Consider the following 22,572-nt stretch of genomic DNA (forward strand, 5'->3'; position numbering starts at 1 on the left):
TTCTTCCTAGGCCATCTAAACACAAGGGCAGATTGGAACTCAAGGTTCCTAAGAGACTCCAGTGACTGGAAACTGAATCCTTCGGTTTTCCACAGAGTTCAAGATCTGTGGGGTCTCTTCGAGATAGATCTCTTTGTCAGCAGACTGACCTTTCAGATAAATCTTTTTTACAGTTGGAGGCCAGACCCACTAGCAACTGCAGTGGACGCTCTTCTCCAACCTTGGGACATACTGAATTGTTATGCCTTCCCTCCTTTCGCACTAATCCAGAGAGTTCTCTTGAAAGTTCGAAGGGAGCGTTGCCGCATTGTTCTAATTACTCCTTTTTGGAATTCTCAAATATGGTTCCCAGGCATGATGGCACTGGCAGTAGAAACTCCACGCCTTATCCCAGGGAGTTTGGACCTCCTTCAGGGCCCAGATGGAGAGGTACATCCTCTTCTCTTAGAAGGAAAGATGAACCTTCTTGCCTGGAAGATTTCAGGGGTTCAAGAAGATACTCGGGCCTCTCAGGAGAGGCATGGGCTCCGGGAACAAGGAGAAGATACATCGGTGCTTGGAAAAAATGGTGTAATTGGTGCATGGAATGGGTATGGATCCCGTGGATGCACCTGTTGTAGAGGTAGCAAACTACTTAGGAGACCTTTTTGAATCAGAACTTTGCTATAGAACAGTAAATTGTTACAGATCAGCGATTTCTGCAGGACATTCCTTGTTAAATGACTTCTCTATCGGTATTGACCCCCTAGTTCGTAGAGTGATGAAAGGAATAAGACTGAAACGTCCTCTTAAAGCCAAATATGATTCATTATGGAAAGTAAATCTTATCTTCGACCTTTTTACATCCTGGCCTGATAACCTTTTCCTTACAAGGAAATAACTTTCCATTAAGTTAGCTACACTACTTTGCTTAATATCTTTTAGACGAGTTTCAGACGTTAAAGCATTAGGCATTTCTAAAAGGATTTATTCACCTGATGGTGTATTATTTGAGATATGGAAAAGGGCCAAAACAATGTCGGAAAACATTTTCTACCCATTCTTTTTTGACTGTCCCAAACTTTGTGTGGTAAGTTGCATGAAAGTGTATGAAGAGAAAATGAGTGTTTTTAGACCTATGAATAAAAATCAACTACTGATTTCTTTTGTTAACCCCTTCGACGCTTGTGACGGAACGGTTCCGTCATGCACGTCGGTTGGGCTGTGCTTATGACGGAACCGTTCCGTCATGGCCCCGCCCGCGCTCAGATCCTTCAGCACTGCGCGGGAATCCGCGCAGCGCTGAAGGGGTTAAACCCTACAAGGCAATCTCTTCTGCTACTATCTTGAGATGGCTTAGAACGGTGATGTTGGAAGCAGGTATTGACTTATCCAAATATGGCGCTCAATCTTCCAGAGGGGCTATGGCCAATAAGGTTTTCCGGGGAGGAGGTTCCCTTTCAGATATCCTCAAAGCAACAGATTGGTCAAATGCTTCCACTTTTAGATTTTATCTTAAACCTGTAGAACATGTAAGCAAAGTAGCATTGCAGAGCTTTAAACGTGCATAATGTAGCCTCCGGTCTTGTAAGAAATGACGATTCTCCAATTATCATACAGAGAGAATCTTGATTTCATTAAAGACAACAGAGGTTGACATTATCCCTCCCACCACTCCCTGGTGGATGTTTTATCAATGTTAATTTATATCAAATGTTACTTATATGGATTTATGGAAATAGTCTCTACCAATATTCCTTTTTTCTATTCTAGACTCTACATCTTTGTAAAGAAGTCATAATGACGTTTATCTTGGAAGAAGTTGTCTATCCTTTCTCAGCTCCAAGAGGAACATAGTTGGTTGCCATGGCGCTTTGTTATTGTTATTTGGAATGTGTTATCTATGATGTACTTGTTACACTTTAAAGGGCTGCATGTCTTGGGCAGCAAATAAAAGTTATTGCATAATGTCAGCCTCCGTTGTCTTTAATAAATCAAGAGTCTCTCTGTATGATAATTGGAGAATCGTCATTTTCAGGAATAGTTCTAACAGCCCAAATATGTCACTGCTAAATCAGTAGCCGGTTTTCGTTCTGAAATTTACCACATATGAGATACAGTGAGTCGACAAAAAAAAAACATCTTCCCAATAAATGTATGTGAATGGTGAAGGTACCACCGAGAGGATCTGTACTCACAAATATAAAGCAGTAGTGCGCCAAAACCAGTGGAAAGATTTACAGGTCTGCTCAAAAAGTGAAAAATATATACTTCAGAAAACTGATAGTAGTTTGTGAAAGGGTAGGCGTCATAAGCAGGGCAGGGATTATTGGAAAACCCAATGAACCCTGGTTTGTTGCCACACATCTTTGGTTGTGATCATTATTCATTCGCTGCAGGATGCTATAAATGCCTTGCTATCAAAATGAACCCTGGTCTGTTGCCACACATCATTGTTCTCGACCATTATTCATAAAATCAAATCAAATAGGATTTGTAAGGCGCTGCTTGTCACACCTGAGGGTATCAAGGTGCTTAGGTGCTGATGCTGTGCCAAATTTGTTGAAGAGCCAGGTCTTCAGGCCTTTCTTGAACTCTTGCAGGGTGGGTGATGTGCGGAGGTAGAAGGGGAAGTCGTTCCAGGACTTAGCATCCAGGTGTGAAATGGCCCGGCCACCCCTCCTGCTTCTGTGGATGTGGTGGGTGTGGGCCAGGAAGAGAGACAAGGATTGTAGTTTTCGAGTAGTTTAGTGGAAGTTCACCCTGTGGTTCATTTAGATTGGACCCTTGTTATGAAGAGCCTTTAGGGGTGGGTGAGCAGTTTGAACTGGCAGCGTTTGTTAATAGGGAGCCAGTGTAGGGTTATCAGGTGTGGGGAGATGTGGATCCTCCTCGGGAGGTCAAGGATGAGCCTGGCTGCTGTGTTCTGGTTGGTTTGGAGTCTGTTAAGAAGTTGAGCAGTGATTCCTACATAGAGGGAGTTGCCACAGTCGAAGCGCCTAGTGATGAGGGCTTGGGTGACGGTGCATCTGATGTCGAAGGGGAGCTATTTGAAGTCGTCTCACAAGGAATTATTGCTTCCACAAATGAATATTTAATTTTTTTCTGAGTTGAGTTTGAGGCATCTACTGTGCATCCAGCTTGCAACACTCATCATGCATCTAAGGAAATTGGATTTGGTGTTAGTCGGGTCTGAGGAGAGTGAGATGATGAGTTGAATGTCAGCAGCGTAGGAGATTTTGTTCATGCCGAGTGATCTAATTAGGGTAGCCAGAGGTGCTGTGTAGGTGTTGAAGGGGGTAGGGCTTAGAGATGATCCTTGTGGAATGCAAGGTTGTTATAAATGCCTTTTTATTGAGAGGCACTGTGCCTAACTTACACAAAAAGCTGTTGTGGAGGAGAGGTGGGCCGAGCCTGAGACAAGCATAGCTGTATTCTTGGCAGGCTCCTGACTGAGCACTCCCCCCCCCTCTCTTTTTGCCAAGCTACATTTGCTTGGAGACTCCTTTGACCCCGCCCTACCCCAGGCTGACACCCACTAGTCGAGAAGAGTGGTGTCAGTGCTAACAGCAGAGACAGAGTGAGATGGGGCGGAAACAGTCAATGTGCTTCCCTGTAAACCATACGTGATGCAGGATGCCAACAATTTATAAAGAAGCTGGTGGTGCCAGACTCATCATCCCACTGAGTGAGAATAAGGGGAGCGGTCTGAATCTGTACTTGAGACTGCTTCGCATCAATTCACTGCATCAAGGATGCGATTTTTTATGGGACTCATGGTGAAACAGGAACAGTGACTGTTATAGGGAGTTGAAAGGCAATGGCTTCACAATGGACATGCTGGAGAGACGCCAAGCCCTGTGGTCAAAGCATCGGGGACCTCTGTGCCATGACTAATCATCCAAGAGTGGTACTTTCTGAGAGGTCCTGCTCACATCTCGATAGAGATCAGCAAGACTGTACTAAACACACTGGTCCTTTGAGGATTCAAGATTTGAACTCACCCATCACCCGGTGACAGTTGAAGCTGTGGCATGGTGATGGCAAACAAATGGGTATAAGAAGACTTTTTAAATCACTCAGATAATGTACAGAGACTGAGGCAAAGGGAGACTACCACTGCCTCAGGGAAATTGTCCCTGCCTCCGCCTCTGCCTCCAAGTGTGAAGTGCAATTCACGCCTGAGGAGAAGATTCTCTCACAATTAATAAATATCCTACATGCTGGCAGGAATGAAAAAATAAGCTCCATTGATACTGGAATGTGTAATAATAATGAAAGCTGGAGAGCCTGACCAGTTGTAATTTAGGAGAGGAGAAAGTTGGAGACGAAGGAGATGCAGATCACTCCATGGCCAGGTGGCCATCAATACTGTAGAATCGGAGTCCAGAGGACTGTGACAATAACTATGGCTATGTTCAGATGGGAAAGGTGAGTAGTTGTAACATGCTTCGAATACTGAGGATGAATCCAGGGATTATAGCAGAAAATCTGTCCGGGCGTATGACAAAGATACTGTCAGACTTCCTGGGATATAAATGGATCCCAATAGCGAAGTGATTGTGAAGGCTTACATGCTCATCTCAAAGTCACTGAGCAAGAGGGGGAGAGGATATGGCATATGATAGTGATGTTTACAGAGAAACATTTCTGTGTGGCAGCGCAGAAGTAAACTGTGGCATTGGTGGGGAGCCGCTTACTTCTCTTTCCAAACCTCAGCCCTGTCACTTTCAGGAAGAGAGAACTGATGGCTATACGAAAAGAGTTGTTGATGAAGTGGCTGAAATCATCAAAGAGCCATCAGTGATATTAAGGGCCAGATTTATCAAGGGCTTGCATTGTTCTTGCGTCACACAAGGTGAGGAAAGGGCAATTCAAGCCCTTAAGTGCAGAGCCACCTTTAATGGCTCTGAGTGACATAGTAAATCTGGAGTAATGCAACTCAGCACAAGTCAGCGTGGGTGTTCCCACGCATCCACCCAGGGTTTTAGGGGCATTCCCAGATTTACTAATAATAATAAACATGGGAACGCGTCAAAATGGTACGCTTTCCTAGGGGGAGGTCTATAGAGGAGAAATATGTTGACATCTTCTTGTAATTACCCCTTTCTACGTGTGCAGTATTCTGCAGCACACATAGAGGAAAATGCCTCAGAGGATTGCTTCTGTGCAGGAAAGGGCATTTTCCTGCTCATAAGCAATCCTGGCTGTAACACAGGCACCCTTGCACTGTGGTGCATCAGCGCAGAGGGAGAGCATCTTAGTAGATGCTGCACATTCCTGTCCTCTCCATTTGACGCAGCCTAGCAAGTTCTATTACTGCGTTACATTGGCCACATATTAGTAAATATGCCCATAAGTGTGGAGCAAGGGGTAAGACGTTTTTATTTTTGCAGATGGCCTCAGCACATGATTGTTTATAGTCCCTGCGGTCCAAGAGTGACTGTGACAATATGAGACATGTTTCGGTTGAGAAAGGGATTTTTTTTCCCATACTATTAACACAGCAAACAATTTACAAAAAACAGCTGTGGTTTAGTTACTTCAGATTTTAATGGTTTCCTTCATAAAAATTATCTTCAGATGCATGACCATAAGGGAACGTATCCTACAGAGCCAGCAAGGCTACAAAGGCTATTGAGTAGATTTATTATTTAGCAGATTAAGCCAAAACTATCAATATTGGAAATGCACTCTTGATTTCACACCAAAAAGGTATAAGTTGAGCCAAGTTGCTGTAATTTGCTTTTCCGTGCTGAAAATACTTAAGAAAAACTTCCCATTTCTCCCTGGCACCTACTAGAAGACCCTATTGCAAGCAGGGTTAATATCATTCCTCGACTATGGAAATGTCATCTATCTTGGCAGTATATGTCAGGTTCCCTGCTCTGAAGGTGTCCGGTCGTCCAAACTCTGCTGCCTGATTGTCCACCTCTTTTCACTGGCTTCCAATTCAGAAATGCCTCATCTTTAAATCCCTCTGTTCGGTTCATCGTGCCTTTCAATAGGTTGTTCCCACCTGCTTGAGATGTAAATTCCACGCTTACTGTCCCACTAGGTCTTTCTGCAGCTCCTCTACAAACCTGACCTCGGTTTCTTGAATCTCCCACATGCACTCTGATGTTTGCGCCTGTTCTTTCCTGGCATCTAAACCCTGGAATTCACTCCCAGAGCACCTTCATCTCATGCCAGTTCAGAAAGAGGCTGTGAACATGGCTTTTCACCACCACCTAATTTCATAGCTCCAAGTAGCATCCACTCAGCCCTATGATAGTCTTTCATGGGTACCAGTGCACTTTAGAAATCTCTATTCATTATTCATGAATCCATAAAATCCATCTACTAGTAGTTGCTCTGGCACAATATGACATGAGAAATGTAAAAACAAGACCTCCAAAGGCAAGACCTATTTTGTACAAGTAGAATGTAAATTGAGGCTAGTCCTGAAAGAGTTCCTAAATCAAGAGGAATTAAATACATTGGCTGGACATCTTAAATATGTTGGAGGTTAATGACCTTTGCTTGACTACTGGAATACAGAAGACGAAAATTATTTGAATGATAAATTGGATTGGCTGATTGATGCCCTCTATGCTCTTTTATTGTGAATTTAAACGTTCATTTCCCATATTGATAGTTTTGGCTTGTTCATAGGATTGAGGCAACCTTTTTTGTCTCACCATTGTCCTCCCTTTCGGACCCAATTTCACAAAGTAATATTTCAGGATTATTGACTTGTGAATGGAACATTTCTACTTTTCATGTAAATTCGGTCCTATCTAGAGTTTCTTGAGGTGTCAGCTTAAGTGTTTGGTTTAGATTTTAGACTTTTCCATTTGTCACCGAAGGCTGTAGTTTGGCGGTACCTATGTTTTCAGTAAGCATAATTAAGCCTAGAAAGGTAGGTTTCAAGTTCAACCCCTTTTAAAAAGGCTAATTATCTTTCAAGGGGATGTGAAGAGCTATAGACCCATCTACTCTTCACTCCACCCTCTCTAAAATCATAGCTCAACACCTTGTGAAATAGCACTCAGGCATTCTGCAACTACAGGAGACCTACGATTGGACCCAAGCAGGATTTTGAGTCAGACATAGCACAGAGATTGTCCGCCTGGCCACCCTTGAAGAGCTAGGAAGTACAAGAGACCGAGGCCCCCAACTGGACTGCTTCTCCTGGACGTCTTTGCCGCCTTTTATTCACGCAGTCATTTCATCTTGATTGACCGTGCTGCTTTAGCAAGACTCTCTGGTCTGGCCTTAGACTGATTCAAGTAGTTTGTGTAGCGAATGCGCACAGACAGTGACCCTACTGTCTTTTAGGTTCATGGTGATGAACACTGAACGTGGAATTCCAAGGGGTCCGCTGTTTTAACTATTCTATCTTTGGCCAGCCTCTGGGGAAACTGCTCAGGTCCTTTGGCTTCTAGTCGCTTTCAGAGGCAAATGGAACAAAACTAATGTTGAGGCTTGATCGTATTGCTGCTGAGAGCATCGGATGCATTGGACATTGAGATAAGTCATAGATCTAAGTGACTGAAGAGGACCGGGCAGTGTGGACTAAGAGAGAGTCTATGGTCAGCCTCTTCAGGTATTCACCTTACATCAACTGACTTACTCACAACATTGGGGGCATGAATGGACCAGGAACTGTCTTTTAATTACCAGATTAGTGTGTGTGTGGTCAACCTTCTTAGGCTGCTGAGCAAGGTGCTCCACTTTCCTCCACAGGATAAACGTGCCCAAGTAGTTGGCCCCATGATCTTGGCCATTTAGACTATGGTAACCGCGTCTACCTGGCCCTGCCGAAAGGTCTTGTGAGTAAGTATCAGAGGATTCAGAATATGGCAGAAAAGGCTTTTTTATGGTCGCTGCAAATACACCCATATCTCTGAGGCCTAAAGGCCCATTCAACTGGCTCACTGTGATACAAAGGTGACACTGTTTTGATCAATGGGCCTTCTATCGGATTGGGATACTTTCGTGCATGTGCTTATTACCTGTTACCTCCTCCAAGTCGTCTTCGGTCTGCTGCTCTCTCTCCCTCTCCCTCTCCGGCTGCAATCTCTCATCCCAAGAATACTTGGTGTGCCTTTCAGAGTGTTGGGCCCACAACCATGGAACAAGCTCCCAGGGCAGCTGCAACAGCTTGCTGATTTTTCTCCTTCAGGAGAATCTTTTCTGCTAGCTTCCCCTCTAGAGCCCTTGAGATTAAATCATAATTGGTTCTATTATTATTCTGATTTTGGATACTGGAGATAATGAGTCTGATCTAGAGGGAATGCTGATTGTGCGTGTGGCAGAAAGTCCAAGGATCCGATAAATGTCGAAATGTGTTCGAAATAACTGATTGTTACATGGTTTGTGAAATGGGGATAATGTGGCTTTTTTTTGGCATGTCAACTACTGCAGTTGTCGATCGACGCATTACATGCACCATGCCTAAAAATGTTCCAACAGATGCTGTCTTGGACTTTCTGGAGTGTGTGAACAAGTGTTTATGAGCTACAAACTGCTGTAAATGTACATTAGCACGTCAGTTACAATAACATTTTTTCCCCAGGTCCTGTGCATGACTTAGATGCGCCTTTTGTGACACATCATCGGTTTCTACTCACTCATAAAATCCATCTGGTGTTTATAGAAGAGTAAACTGGTAATTAAATCCTCACTTCCTCACGTATCCTGCATTTAGTTATGTTTCATACATCCGTTCACTAGTTATGGCTTTCGTGAACGACAAGGTGTCATATATGTTTCCACACATCATTGTGCAGGTGAGATGTGAAAATGTCATGTGGTGGAGATGCTGAGGAAATGTTTGAAGAACAAGCATTGGCAAAGCTAATAGGACGTGCGTTAATGTAACAAAGCAAGCAACGTCAGGCATGCATATATGCTATTTGGCTAAGCTAATAGCATCAAGATGCCTACCAGATAAACGCTGCGCTTTATAAATGATTATTAATAATAATAACAATAATAAAACCAAACCCACTGGATTTACCAATGCATATTCTGCATAGTTGTATGATATATACCCAATTCCTTCAAGCTAAACAATCACAAATCATTGAGTTAGCATTAAAGGATGGGAAATGCCCCCTGACATTATCCTTCAAAGGTAAGTTACAAGGGTATGGTCTGGTAAACAAACCATCAACTTACACCAAACTTCACAATAGTTAGAGTAAACTAAACTACTGCAACAGGCTAGTCACATGCCTGCTAAGGAACTCATAATAATCGAAATCTAAAAACATCATAGGTTGCATTGTCAGTAATCATCTAAACCAAAAGAAAAAACGTTCATACCCATTTTACTTGGCATGGTCAACAGCAGATAACAAGCCTTAAATAGAGCACACAGGGTAGACCGAGCTCACACTATTAAAACTAGGACAAAACAAGATGGCCACTAAATGTATTATAAAAGTGATGGCTATCCTGGAATGGTAAAGTAGCGATACACTATGTGCAATAACATTCCAAGATGGTTGCTGCAGGACCTGGGGTCGCTAGGCCCTAGGGGGGTAGCTTGGCGCGAGCAGGTAGGCGCCCAAAGGCTTACGTGTAAAGTGACCATACAGCACACACATCCACTGAGACAGGAAGCGCACGCAATGATTGACACCACACCAGTGAGGTTGAGTAAAAACCAATAAGCTTTATCTAGATCAACGTCAGGTTCTCAAAGCATTGCATTAAACCGTTTCATTTGAACATTTCATTAAGACACTAGACCGGGCATTTCATTAAAGCATTTCACTGAAGCGCTCCACATAGCATTTCATTAGAGGCCTAAATATGGCATGTAATCAAAGCGCTACACATAGCAAGAAATCACAGCCCTAGTCATGGCACGAGAACAAAGCGCTAAACATAGCAGAATCAAAGCGCTAGACATGGCACGCAATCAAAGCGCTAAACATGGCAAATAATCCAAGCGCTGCACATAGCCTTTAAGTAAAGCATTCCACTCAGCATTTCATTAAGGCATTGAGCCTGGTATTTCCTCAGGGCATTAAACTTGGCATTCAATTAAAGCATCCAGTAGGGCCTGAACCCTGGCCTCTCCTTAGGGCATTAAACAGGGCCTGCGAGACAGGTGCTCCACAATTAAATCGAAATGAGGCCTTCTGTCTGGTGGTGTGAGCAGTCTCTCCTTATGTCCCCAAAACACTCCTCTCGCTATGCATTCACTCAGCCCCTCGCGGGGCAAGCGTTGACTCGGCCACGGGCCGGTTTTCTCCCTCCCCCTGGGGAGGGGCAAGTCCAGGGCCTCTCCTTGGCGTTACGCCCGCCTCCCCAGAGGGTTACCTTAATCTTCGGCCCCTCGCGGGGCCCTTGCGGCGGTCTCCGGCTGGGCGGGGGCTCGCGCTCCTTGGAGCCCCGACCCGCCTGGGCCTCCCGGCGATGTCCGGGTCGAGGGGAGGAAGCTTGGTGAGGGGCCCTACGGGGCCGTCCAAACAGCGAGGGTTTGTGGGGCCCCCGGCGGGTCTCCCGGTCGGCCTGGGAGCCCCGCTCCGTGAGGGGTTGGCTCCGGGCCCTCCGAGGGCTCCGGGGGCCCGGAGACCAGCGAGGAGGACTGTGGCGGAGGCGCGCCCGCGGTCGCCGATGGCAGCGTGGCCTGCGGGGGCGCGGCCTCTACCCTCTCAGAAGGCGGCGGGGGCGGCGTCGAGCAGTCCGCCCCCGTCACGTCACGATGCCAGGTGCCGGCTTCGAGGCCTAGCGAGGCCTTCGCCGAATTCCGGCAGCCCTCTCCTTACTGAGGGCCGCGTTGGTCAGGCTGCGATGGCAACGGTAGGGCCCCGGTCTTCTCCTTGGGCCCCGGGAATGGCGGGGGCGGTCTTCACGGCACAGGGCCGCAACGGTGAGATAATTTTAATGCCCCCCCGGCGGGGGAAGTTGAGCCCCGGCCTGCAGCTTGAGAGGGGGCAATTTGATCGATGCCCAGCGCCTTCCTATACCCCCAGGGGGGCGCCAGCTCAGGGCAGGGCAGCTGGAAGGGCAGGCCACACGTCAGTGGCAGGGCAGGATAGGGGGGACCCCGGCAAAGTCAGGGAGCGCAGGGGATGGCACAGCGCTGGTATATGAATTTATTTTGAGAAAAGGTTCTAACCTTAAGCCAGTCGAAAAAGAAGTAAATGGTTTGTGTATGAGGTCTAATTGGAATCTACAGTCCCTGATATCACATGGACAGGGCTAGGACTAGCACAAGAGGTGCAGTTTTACTCTACTGGGAAACAGTGCTACAACACTTGCAACTGTGGCCGGAAGAAAGCAAGGTTAATCCCGCCTTTTTCCTTTCTACGACATCCTACTATCTGGACCACACCCCAGGAAAACAGGAACACCAGATTCTTAAAAAGCGCAGAGGGGGTGCAAGATTAGAGAGCGAGAGAGACAATGAGCGACTTGTTCCTAGCAGGATGGTTGATAGAAGACCTGTGCTGGACTCTCTGAGTTATAGGATGGCACAGTGCACCGTTACAGAGGTACAATATGGCATCGAAGTGTGGCAGGGACTTCAAATAGGTTTCAGGTTGTTCCAACTGCATGTGACCTTCCCCCTGACTACCTTGCCTCCATGTTTGTTATGCAGCTCACCTTACATGTGTTTTGTTGCTCTGTCTCAAATTTTGAACAGCAGTGTAGCGGGTAGTGGGAGACGTTGTGTATCTCTAATGTTAACATCAGAAAGGCAACAGGGGACCCTCATCAAAAGTTCTGATCAGGTAAAGGCTGGGGAAAGGACAAAGGGGTTAGCTGGGAGGGAGGAAGAGGTGTATCAGCGAAGGAAGGAAAAGGAAAGCATGTCCTGGGACCAGCCTTGTACTGAGAAGTTCTTGTAATTCAGTCCTTGCAACCCAGATGTCAATAGAATTATACCCTAAACATACTTGACACTGTTTTGGTTTTCACCATTAAGGCTGCTATGACTATGGTAAATGGGCATGAAGTGGAGTGATGTCTGTGGTTTGCATCCACGTCACCCCCTAAAGTGCATGTCAGTAGGACCTCTGGTGGCCCTGCAGCTGAGTACCCGATCGCTAGTGCTTCTCCCAATGTGCCCCACTGGTGATTGTTGGCTTTGGACGTGCTGCTCTGCACCATGCTTATGTCACCCTCTTAGCTCCTGGTGAGTGCGATAGAGTGGGATCGTTGTTGTGCTGCCATGTGGCAGGTGTATCTTCAATTCCTTGACTTGAGGCCCCCAAGTTACTGTGCCACACAAAGTCCAATTTAAATGTACGCCTGACACCCCGTTGTGATCACTTTCTATGGAATGCCTGTTGTTTGCTCAAGCAAGAGCTTGAGATTGAATGCCACCACTGTCATGAATTTTGTGCAGCGCACATTATGAATTCGTGTTTTTGAAGGTGCTCTCAAAGTGAAAATGAACAAAAAAGGCGATTCGCTCAGTGAAATTAAGTATTTACCTATGATCACCCCATTTGGTCACGCATGAAAGCCAGGATTGGCCCCAGGTTCTCCACTTTCACACTCTGCAACTCACCAATTATAATTAGATATGCATTTCTTTCTGACATCAAAAGTTAACACTTTGTCTTTAACCCATGGGGCATAAGATTAGTGAAGGGGTGACAAGCAGAATCCACATTTTATTTATTGCCGTTTTACATGGTGCGAACCCTGGTGTGGACAGACAGAGAAGCAATTCCCAAAAGGCAGACACAGACTGTAGAGTCGTGGCCCAGGGCCTAGAAATAATGCCACACCACTCGTGGGTTACGGTAGTGGCTAGTGCAATGCCTACCATGCCCAGCACCCCGGGCTATTTATTATCTTGGTAACGTGCCTTCCGTGTGGACGTCGGGCACGTCCACTGCGCGCACGCTCAAGGGGGGGGCTCATTAACTATCGCCAGGGACCCCCGTAACAGTGGTCGGGTCCCACACTACATTCCTCCTTTACCCACAAATGTAAAACTTTACAAACATGAGGCCTAGCGACAAAGCATCTTTAAAGTCTCAAACTCAGTCTCTGCAGGTTTCCTGAACAAACAAAAAGAACAGTCTTACTTGGTCTTGGCGGAGGCACAGTTCACCTCCGCATCGGGAGTGGACAGCGGGCCACAAAATCTCTGTACCTCTGGGATGGCTGCGGACATGGGCGTAGATGGTACCTGCTCTGGCTGCGGCCTTCTGGAGGGGTTGGAAACATGTCCTCCGAACAGTCTGTATCCGCCACACCTAGGTGGCTCTGTGTCCTTTGCGACTCCAGATTTCCTTGGGCTGGTGTGGTTGAGGTGCTCTCTGCGTTTTCTGTTCTGCGTGGGGTCCTTCCTTCCGTGGCTGTCTCTTCTTCTGTGGCTTCTCGAGGACTCGGGGATGCCGCTGGGCGGTAGCCTTCTGACTCGGGAAACTCTTCCTCTCCTTCATCTGGGACTTTCTTAAAGAATGACACATTTCTTGTGACCTCTTCCCGTTCCTGATCGCTGTGATCAGCGTTCCGTTGATCCTCGTGACCGTCCAAGGGTCTAGCTCGAAGGGCAGGCGGAACTTTCCACCTGGGTGGCGGTCTTTCACGAGCACTCGGTCTCCAACTTGGATGTAGCTGTCGGCGGCTCTCCTCTTCCGGGATGCTTCGCGATTAGTTTTTGTTCTGTGTTCCATTGACCGGTTAGGCGGGGTTGGTGATGTCGCCCACATGGGATGGTGTGGGATGGTATCTGTGACTGTTCTGCCAAAGCAGAGGCGGCTTGGAGGAACCTCCGTTTTGCAGTGGGGCGTCAGCCTGTATTCACGTAGAAATTGATAGAGGGCTAGCTCTATGCCCTGGCCGTCCACCAGTGCGATCTGAATGGTCTTGTTTAGGGTTCTCATTAGCCTCTCGACTTCCCCGTTAGCTTGAGGCCACCTGGGGGTTATGCGTCGGTGCTTGATACGGTGGGACTGCAGGTAATCTGCTAACTCAGCGCCATTGAAAGGGGGACCATTGTCCGTGCGCAGTTCCCCAATGAGGCCATGGGTGGCGATTATCTTTTCCAGCTTGGGAACTACCTCGGAGGCGGCAGTCGAGGACAGGAACTCCACCTCGGGGTACCGTGAGAAGCCATCCACCACCACCAGCATGTACTTCCCCCGGGGAGACTGCCGAAATCTGCGCAGGCTCGCACCCATGGAGACGTTGGTCCTTCCTCAGTGATCACTGGCGCCGGAGGGTTGGGTAAGCTGGTCGCTAAACACACCAGACATCGCTGGATGATTGTTTCCACTATTTTATCGAGGCCGGGGAACCAGAGCTTGCTCCGAAGGCAGTTCTTTGACTATACAATGCCTTAGTGCGCGCCATGCGCCAGTAGGGCTGCCTGTTGGGTGAGACAGTCAGGTAGCACCAGGCGGGGGCCTCTCAGGAGGCATCCTTCCTGAGATACGGACAGTTCGTTCCGGACTTGATGGAGCGCCTTAAGCGTCGCTTGGGCACCAGGTGTGCGGAATGACGATGGGCTTTGGAATGGCTTCCAGTTGCCTGACGTGACGGCTTGGATGGCGATCTGTAGGCAGTCGTCATCTTTGGTGGCTCGCGCCTCTTCCTCCAAGGAGATTGGCAGAGGCCGTGACCTTTCTACGATCATCCTGACATACTCCTCCGTGGCCGCGGCTTCTGCAGCTTCCGAGTCAGTGGCTGGGCGGGCGTGTCTCGCCAAGAAGTCGGCTGGGTTTCGGGTGCCCGGTCGATACTCCACGGTGAGCTGGAATTACTGGAGCTGGAGCACCCATTTTTTGATCCGAGGAGGAGGACGTGAGGAGGAACCTTGGAACAGCGGGACTAGAGGTTTGTGATCTGTGATTACCACAAAAGGGTGCCCATATAGATAGATGTGGAAGTGCCGGCACCCCACAGGATGGCGATGGCCCCTCATTCAATCTGCGAGTACCGCTGTTCCGTTGGTGTGAGGGTTCTGCTTGCATATGCGATGGGGGCCCATTCTCCGCATGCCTGTTGTTGGGTTAGCACGGCCCCTAGGCCTGTCGGGCTGGCATCCACCACGAGTTGTGATTCATTCCGGGGATCGAAGTAGGCTAAAGTTGTGTCAGCTGAGAGTGCCGCCTTGGTCTTCTGGAAGGACTCTTGCTGTTCCGGACCCCACTCCCAGGTGGCAGCCGCTTTTGTGAGGTCACGGAGGGGGCCGGTGAGGTCAGACAGATCCTTGATGAACCTCCCACAGTAGGTGACCATCCTGAGGAAGCTGCGAACTGCTGTCACTGACGTAGGGGCGGGGGCCGCGTGAATGTCCTTGACCTTTTCTGGGTCCGGGCCTACTCCTTGGTCGGAAAACCTGTAGCCAAAGAAACTAATGTCCTTTCGTAGGAAGTCACATTTTTCTCGGTGGAGGGTCAACCCTTGGTCTTGAAGCCGGTTAAACACTGCCTGGAGGCGTTGGATGTGTTCGTCCAAGGTTGGTGCGTGGACCAAAAGGTCGTCACTGACATTTAAGACCCCGTCGAGCCCTTGCAGGACGTTCTGGATGATATTTTGAAACACCTCCGCTGCACTCGATATTCCAAAGTTGAGCCGGGTGTACCGCCAGAGGCCAGCGTGCGTGGAGAAAGTAGTAATCGGGCGTGAATCAGGGTGTAGGGGAATCTGGTGGTATCCAGACCTCAGGTCCATCTTTGAGAACCACTTTGACCCAGACAGCTCTCCGACTATTTCGTCTATGGTTGGCGTCAGGTGGCGCTCGCGCTTGATAGCGAGGTTGGGGATGCGCATGTCCACGCAGATCCGCACGGCATCTGGCTGTTTCGGCTTCTTGGCCACCACAATGGGTGACACCCACAGGGTGGGCCCGCTTACCATTTCAATGATTCCAGCTCGCTCGAGTACCCGCAGCTCCGCTTTAACCTTGGGTCGTAGGTGGAACGCAATGCGTCGATGACGGAGGGCTACCGGGGCGACCGATTTGTCCATGTGGAGGTGGATGGCGGGTCCCTTCAAACAGCCGATCCCTTCGAACAGTGACGTGTGTTTTAGAACTAGATGGTCGAGGCTGCGGGCTTGGACTGTAAGTGCGAAATGGATCAGCCCGAGGTCTTGGGCTGTTCGGCAACCAAGCAGGAATCCCGATCCTTCTTGCGACACATAGATTTTGGTTTGCAGGTGAGTGGCGTCGTGGGACAGATCCGTCCGGAACATCCCGCACAGGCGGAGCGGGCGACTGGTGCCGTAGGCGTATACTTGTACCCTCGTGGGATGGAGTGCCGGGGCATTTCTTAGTGTCCGGTATACGCTGGCGACCATCAGGTTGATTGATGCGCCTGTGTCGATCAAGGCCGCCACTGCTTGGTCTCGCACGTTGACCGTGCACATTGGTTCTGCGGATGGTGTAGCTGCCAGGGTGTGAAGCACTCGCACGACATGGACGGAGGCTGCATCCGCTTCATCATCGTCCATGTCACTGCTGGTAGATGTGCTGGGTAGCGGCTCTAACTGCCTTACCGTTCTGGGTGGGCCACTCTGTTTCTTCTTGGGTGCCGACAGACATACACTTGCGAAGTGGTTGGCTTTCCCACAAGTGCTGCATACTTTGCCTTGTGCCGGGCATGCTCCTCTGTGGGGTGTCGCGCCTCCGCCCCACGTGCAGGCGCGGCCGGGGGGAGCTGGAGCCAGTCTTGGGTTTCTTCACCTGGGTTGCTTCGTGTGGTTCTCGGCGGCGGCGGTCTTGAGGGCGCACACTGGCTCTGTCTTGATTGCGACCGCCAGCTTTGGCTCCATGTGCGCGGCTCTAGCCTTAGATAACTCCTTTGACCGCCCTAGTACGAGGATGTCGCGCATGGGCATGTTGTCCGCCTCCAACACTCTCTCGCGCAGCTTCGAGGACGCACAGCCCTGGATGAATTGGGCGCGGATTTCGTCGTCCACATCGGGGAGGGTGCACGTGCTGGCTAGCTTCTTCAACCTTGCGTAAAAGACGTCTACCGACTCTTCCGGGAGTTGGCAGGCTTGGCGGAGTAGGAATCGTTCATAGTCGGCGATAGCGAACGGTTCAAAGTACGCCGTAATGGCGTCGCGCAACGTGGCATATGTTCTGGGCGGGCCAGCCTCGGTTACGTCCTTCGATATGTTGTGGATAGCTTCTCCTCCTAGGTGTAAAAGCATGGCACGTCGCCGCTCAGCCATGATTTCTGCTGCCACAAAGTAGTTCTCCAGCCGTTCCACCCACTTCTTCCACTGTGCGGCTTGCGACGGGGGTTGCCGGTGACAGCAAATGGCTCCAGGGGGGGTACGTTGGCCATGACCGTTGAGGATGGGCGCAGCAGAACAGGGAGGGCTTCACCGTCACACCTCTGGGGGAGGTGCACCAGTCTTCCGGGCGTCGTGTGTGGGTCCCTAGGGCTGCCTCGATGCCTAGGGGCGTCCAGTGGAGCAGGAGGAGCGACCAGAGGCCTCAAAACGGTCGAATTCGAATCTCACGCGAGATGCGTGAGAAACAGCAGGTCCGGACCTCGCATGGCACGCGAGAAGCGTGAGGAATGGCAGGCAGGTCGCGTAGTTCCGCGGGTGCCGGCTCCGCAGGGACAGAAGCTTCCCGGGCAGGTAGGAGATGGTCGCTGGGGGCCGGGGTGGCTGCAGTGGGCTCGGCCAGGCGGGGGAGGCAGGCAGCCCGGGCTGAGCAGGGGGCACACAGCCTGGAGACGGCTGGGGCCAATCATGGGCAGGTGCACGGCCTCAGGAGGAGGGGAGTCGATCCGCTCCTTGGGCAAAGGCGTGAGGCGGCGGTGCACTCGATGGGGTGGCTAGACCACCTCGTCGCCAGTGTAGAGTCGTGGCCCAGGGCCTAGAAATAATGCCACACCACACGTGGGTTACGGTAGTGGCTAGTGCAATGCCTACCACGCCCAGCACCCCGGGCTATTTATTATCTTGGTAACGTGCCTTCCGTGTGGACGTCGGGCACGTCCACTGCGCGCACGCTCATGGGGGGGGCTCATTAACTATCGCCAGGGACCCCCGTAACAGTGGTCGGGTCCAACTCTGGCAAACACTACACAGACCGTTACACTTTTTTCCAGGCACATCCAGATTTGCCGGAAGTCAAAGGTGCTGCTGAACCAAGGGATTCAAACCTGCGTCCCTATGACTCTCCCTTGCCTTCGCCTCCCGTGCATGCTGCTCGGACTTTCAGCAGCTCACCCACCTCTATCGCAAGCACTCACACAACAATAAGCAACAAGGGCCCAGTGCCTACAATGATCTCTAGATCTGGTCGGCACGCATTTTTTAAATGTTTGCAATTAAAATAAATGGCAGAAAAGAACCGACTTTTGATTTCATTTGTTGGGTATGCACTGGAGTCACGCTGCAGTGTCTGGCAGCGATAATAACTGCGCTAGAGTTCCAGCCGGGCACCAACCTTGCACATGGACAATTCTTTATTTTACGGTTTCACTACCTTTGCTGGAGGGCAAGCAGCCGCAGAACGCAGAGGATGGTGCAGATGTAATCCCCAATGTACCCAGATGTGTCACATTTTTCAGGCCCTGAAAATGATAAGCAAGCCACAGCTTCAAACGCACAAGCCCTTGAAACGAAGACTCAACATGGTCAAAACTGCAACCTGACTCTGTGGCCTCTGCGCAGCGCATGCAGAGGCCGCCAGATGCACTGTGCATGCCGTGCACTCAGCCCACTTGTACCGCCCTCACTGAATGTTATCAGTCACTGGGAAGTGAGAATAGATAGCTGACGATACAGACACCCTCTCAGGGTTGGAATGCAAGAGTTAGTGATGCAATCTGATTGGTTTATTGCATACCCTGCCTTGCAGCCCAAGTTTGTTTTGGCTGATTGCAGTGCAGCTCGGTTTCTGAGTTTGTGCTTCACCAGACTAAGCACTATTAAACTATACTTTCTGCCAGTATGGATGACATGTGTCTCCTACACTTTGTAGTTCTCTGTCTTTTGTAACATTTCCCATACACTAATTTACACAACTATGCTTGATTGTCTCTTTGTAGTGTGTGTGATGTAAAGTGCTCTGACACCCTACACTGGTATGAGTGGCGCTATAAAAACTAAATACATCTGAGAGAAAGCAGTTATGGAGACTTGAGGGGAACTGTTAAAGGGTGGTATTGAGGGAATCCATGGTGGCAGTGGTCATTGGGGGGCACCACCAGCACTAAAGCCGGCCCTGCAATCATTTGTACCGTGTGTATAACACTCACTCATTCAGTCACTAATCCAGATACTCCTCCATCCGTTCATCCATGCACTCACTCGTCCATCCATTCATCACCCTTTGACGCATTCTAACACTCATTCACTCAGTAGTCTGCACAAACACACATACGCAATCACCAATCATGCACGTAACCCAGAGCTAAAGGTTGTGCCACTGTGGACCTATCTTTGCAGCCTACCAAGACAGCTCCAATAATTATGGTGCTTCATTGAAACGCTGGCAGTGATTATTATTTCCTATTTCTACTGTTGGGGGTGGGGGGGGTAGGCAGGGTGGTGGGGAGAGATATAGGATGGCCCACGATCTATCCCACCCCCATCAAAACCACGGGGGTGCAGATAACACTGCCACCAGCACTGCACTGCACCACTGAGGTGCCCTTCTCCCACCCCAAACTACAACATCTGACCTGCAGCACAACCTCTGCTGTCATTTAACACCTGCTTAAAGTAGGTAATAAAGGAAACAGAAACTGGCCCATTATCCATCACAGAAGGGGGAGAGACTCACAGAGAAGAACCCAGTGTACCTGTAACCGCAGGTTAATTCCTCCTTCCTCAGAGCTTGTGTTTCCGGTTATTTGGTGTGGGGATACTTTCCGGACTAGGGGCCCGATTCACAGAACTACCTTAAGACAAAATCCTAAACTTACTATCATTTTGGTATTCACAGAAGGCACTTACTCATTTCGGTATTCACAGAAGTTAGGAGTCCTAACTTTAGGACTCGTAAATGCCTTCTGTGTATACCAAAAGTCTTAAAGTTAGGATTTTTCTCAGTTTAGGAGTAGTAAATATAGAACTCCTAACTTTAGGACTCCTAAATGCCTTCTGTGAATACCAAAAGTCTTAAAGTTAGGATTTTTCTCAGTTTAGGAGTAGTAAAGTTAGGAGTCCTAATTTTACTACTCCTAAACTGAGAAAAATCCTAAGTTTAAAAATTTCTGTATTCACAGAAGGCATTTAGGAGTCCCAAAGTTAGGAGTCCTAACTTTTTCGGTTTTCACAGAAGGCATTTAGGCGTCCCAAAGTTAGGAGTCCTAACTTTACTACTCCTAAACTGAGAAAAATCCTAACTTTAAGACTTTCGGTATTCACAGAAGGCATTTAGGAGTCCTAAAGTTAGGACTCCTAACTTCTGTGAATACCGAAATGAGTGAGTGCCTTCTGTGAATACCAAAATGAGTAAGTGTCTTCTGTGAATACCAAAATGGTAGTAAGTTTAGGATTTTGTCTTAAGTTAGTTCTGTGAATCGGGTCCTAGGAGATTCCAATGCCCTGGTATCCCTTCAGCATATAACGGGTAACTCAGAATAACACATTAATGGCAGTATATTCGGTTTTCTCTGATGACCTCGTCCTCACAATAGCAACTGGCAGATGTCCCACATAGGGTGAACACCTCCTTCCAGGTCATCACAAACAATGTATACAATTATGGACTTTTGTGTGTTAGCCTAATGCAGTATAGATGTAGCTGTTTTTTTTTGCTTTTATTGAACTAATTAGACTACCGCACCAGAAAGCAATGATTTGTAGGTTAAAAGTTCAGGACTGTAAAAAATGTTGATAATGGCCTGTCGTCGGGTGGCCACCCTAGTCCCACCAGAAACACTTCCGAAATCTCAGTGTCGCCCGGTTCTGGTCATTTAGACATTTGCTTAAGAAAAGTTCAACCACTGTACTATAACACTTATAAAATGCGCATTACCCATCTACACAAAATAAATATCAAACCAATGGCAAAGGGTTTTAAGAAGAACCGATTTCATATAAGTATTCACAAAACCTCTTAAAAGCCAAGATTTTCACTTTAATCTATCGGATTAGTCCGTGCTTTGGTTGGATGTCACCCGCTGTTTTTGCAGAGCATGTTTCTTCACTTTTATGAGTAAAAAGTTAATTAAAGTGCTTTAATAGTATAAAATAATATGGTAATCAAATGAGCAAACGTTTGCAAAAGCCAGTTGAGATGTGTTTTTTTTCTTGTCTCATTTAGTGTCCAAAACCTGAAAATTAATTATTATTGTTATCTCGTTTAGCGACAACAGCATTTTGGGCGACATCCAATCATTTCCAACTGGTTAGATTACATTCCTCCAGCAAGGTACGCGGCAACTTGTGAACTCCTTCATCTTTGCAGAATGACAATAAGGAAGAAACTACTTACCAGCAATATGCTTCCAGATGGCATATTTATTCTGCCAGTTCCAGTTTTACTTCAGCACTATTTAAACTTAGAAAAGTGATGTACCAATCAGTATGTCGTCCATTCGGATTCCTTTTAGAGAATTGCATTTTAACCTGCTGAGAATGTCATTCATCAATAAACTGATTACGAAATGCTTCTTATTTCTTGCATAAAGAACCACTAAGTTAACCAAGAATTCTGTCATTCATGTGTTAAATCCTGGCTATTTAAAACAGGTTTGAAAAATAGTTTGCAACAGGTATAAAAGGTTTTTTGGTCTCAAACAAAGCACACAGTACCGTAGTACTCCCTAGCTCTAAACACAAAGGCAACACTAAAGTAATTATAAACAAAAACACTGGCACTGAGGGGAACTAGCTTGTGGGGGGCTGTGCTCCTTGTAAGAGTGCAAAATGCAGTCACTAAAAGTGAAGTTAACCAGTGGTTTTAGAAAGCTGACCCATTGCCCCATGATATATACTGTAGTGTGCAAAAGCAAATGGGAATGACACAACTACAGACCAAAGGATTGACCTATATGTAAGTATTATGATACATATTTAAATAAAATCAAAATGTCTTGGCTAACACCAGACCTAAACAGGCATTGGCACAGCCAATAGGTCTGGTATTGGCTGGCAGCCTTTTGTCATGGCTTTTACAAAATGTTATTGTTTGGTAAGCTGCTGGGCTCTCATCAAATCTAAAACAAAGTTGGCATTAGGCAAAAGTGTTTTTCTGGTCTCAAAAAAGTACACATTACCATCGTACACCTGGCATTGAAAGGAACTACCCTGTGTGTGGATATGCCCCTTGTGTAAGGGCAGCATGCCATGACTCATAATAAAGCCAGTCAGTGACTGAAGTGGGCTAACATTACCCCTTGATGGATGCTGGAGTAGGTGGAAGAAAAATGTGAATGACACAATCATAGACTGATAGATAAAGTCTTTCTGAAACCCTTTTAAGTAACTATGTTAAACATACTTTTAGTAAAATCAAAAGGTCTTGGCTAACACCGACCTAAAAACACCACAGGATGGTATTGGCTGCTAGCCTTGCCTTTGAGAAGAAAGGCAAGACAAAAGGGAAGAACGTAAGGGAATGAAGGAAGTTAGACAAATAAGGAAGGAAGGCCAACAACAAAGGAAAGATTAAGGGGAAAAAGGAAAAAAGCCAAACAGGAAGAAAGG

General features: G+C 47.9%; 1 protein-coding gene across 1 annotated transcript in view; it reads left to right on the forward strand.

Annotated features, from left to right (window-relative positions):
* ASB17 (ankyrin repeat and SOCS box containing 17) overlaps positions 1-21,437 on the forward strand; it is a 194,293-nt gene extending 172,856 nt beyond the window's left edge. Inside the window, exon 3 of the mRNA XM_085600137.1 lies at positions 21,231-21,437. Coding sequence (XP_085456263.1) covers positions 21,231-21,437 — 207 coding nt within the window. The remainder of the gene's footprint in view (positions 1-21,230) is intronic.
* The last annotated feature ends 1,135 nt before the right edge of the window (positions 21,438-22,572 follow it).

The sequence above is a fragment of the Triturus cristatus genome, chromosome 4_2 (assembly GCF_964204655.1).
Source record: "Triturus cristatus chromosome 4_2, aTriCri1.1, whole genome shotgun sequence".
Classification (NCBI taxonomy): Eukaryota; Metazoa; Chordata; class Amphibia; order Caudata; family Salamandridae; genus Triturus; species Triturus cristatus.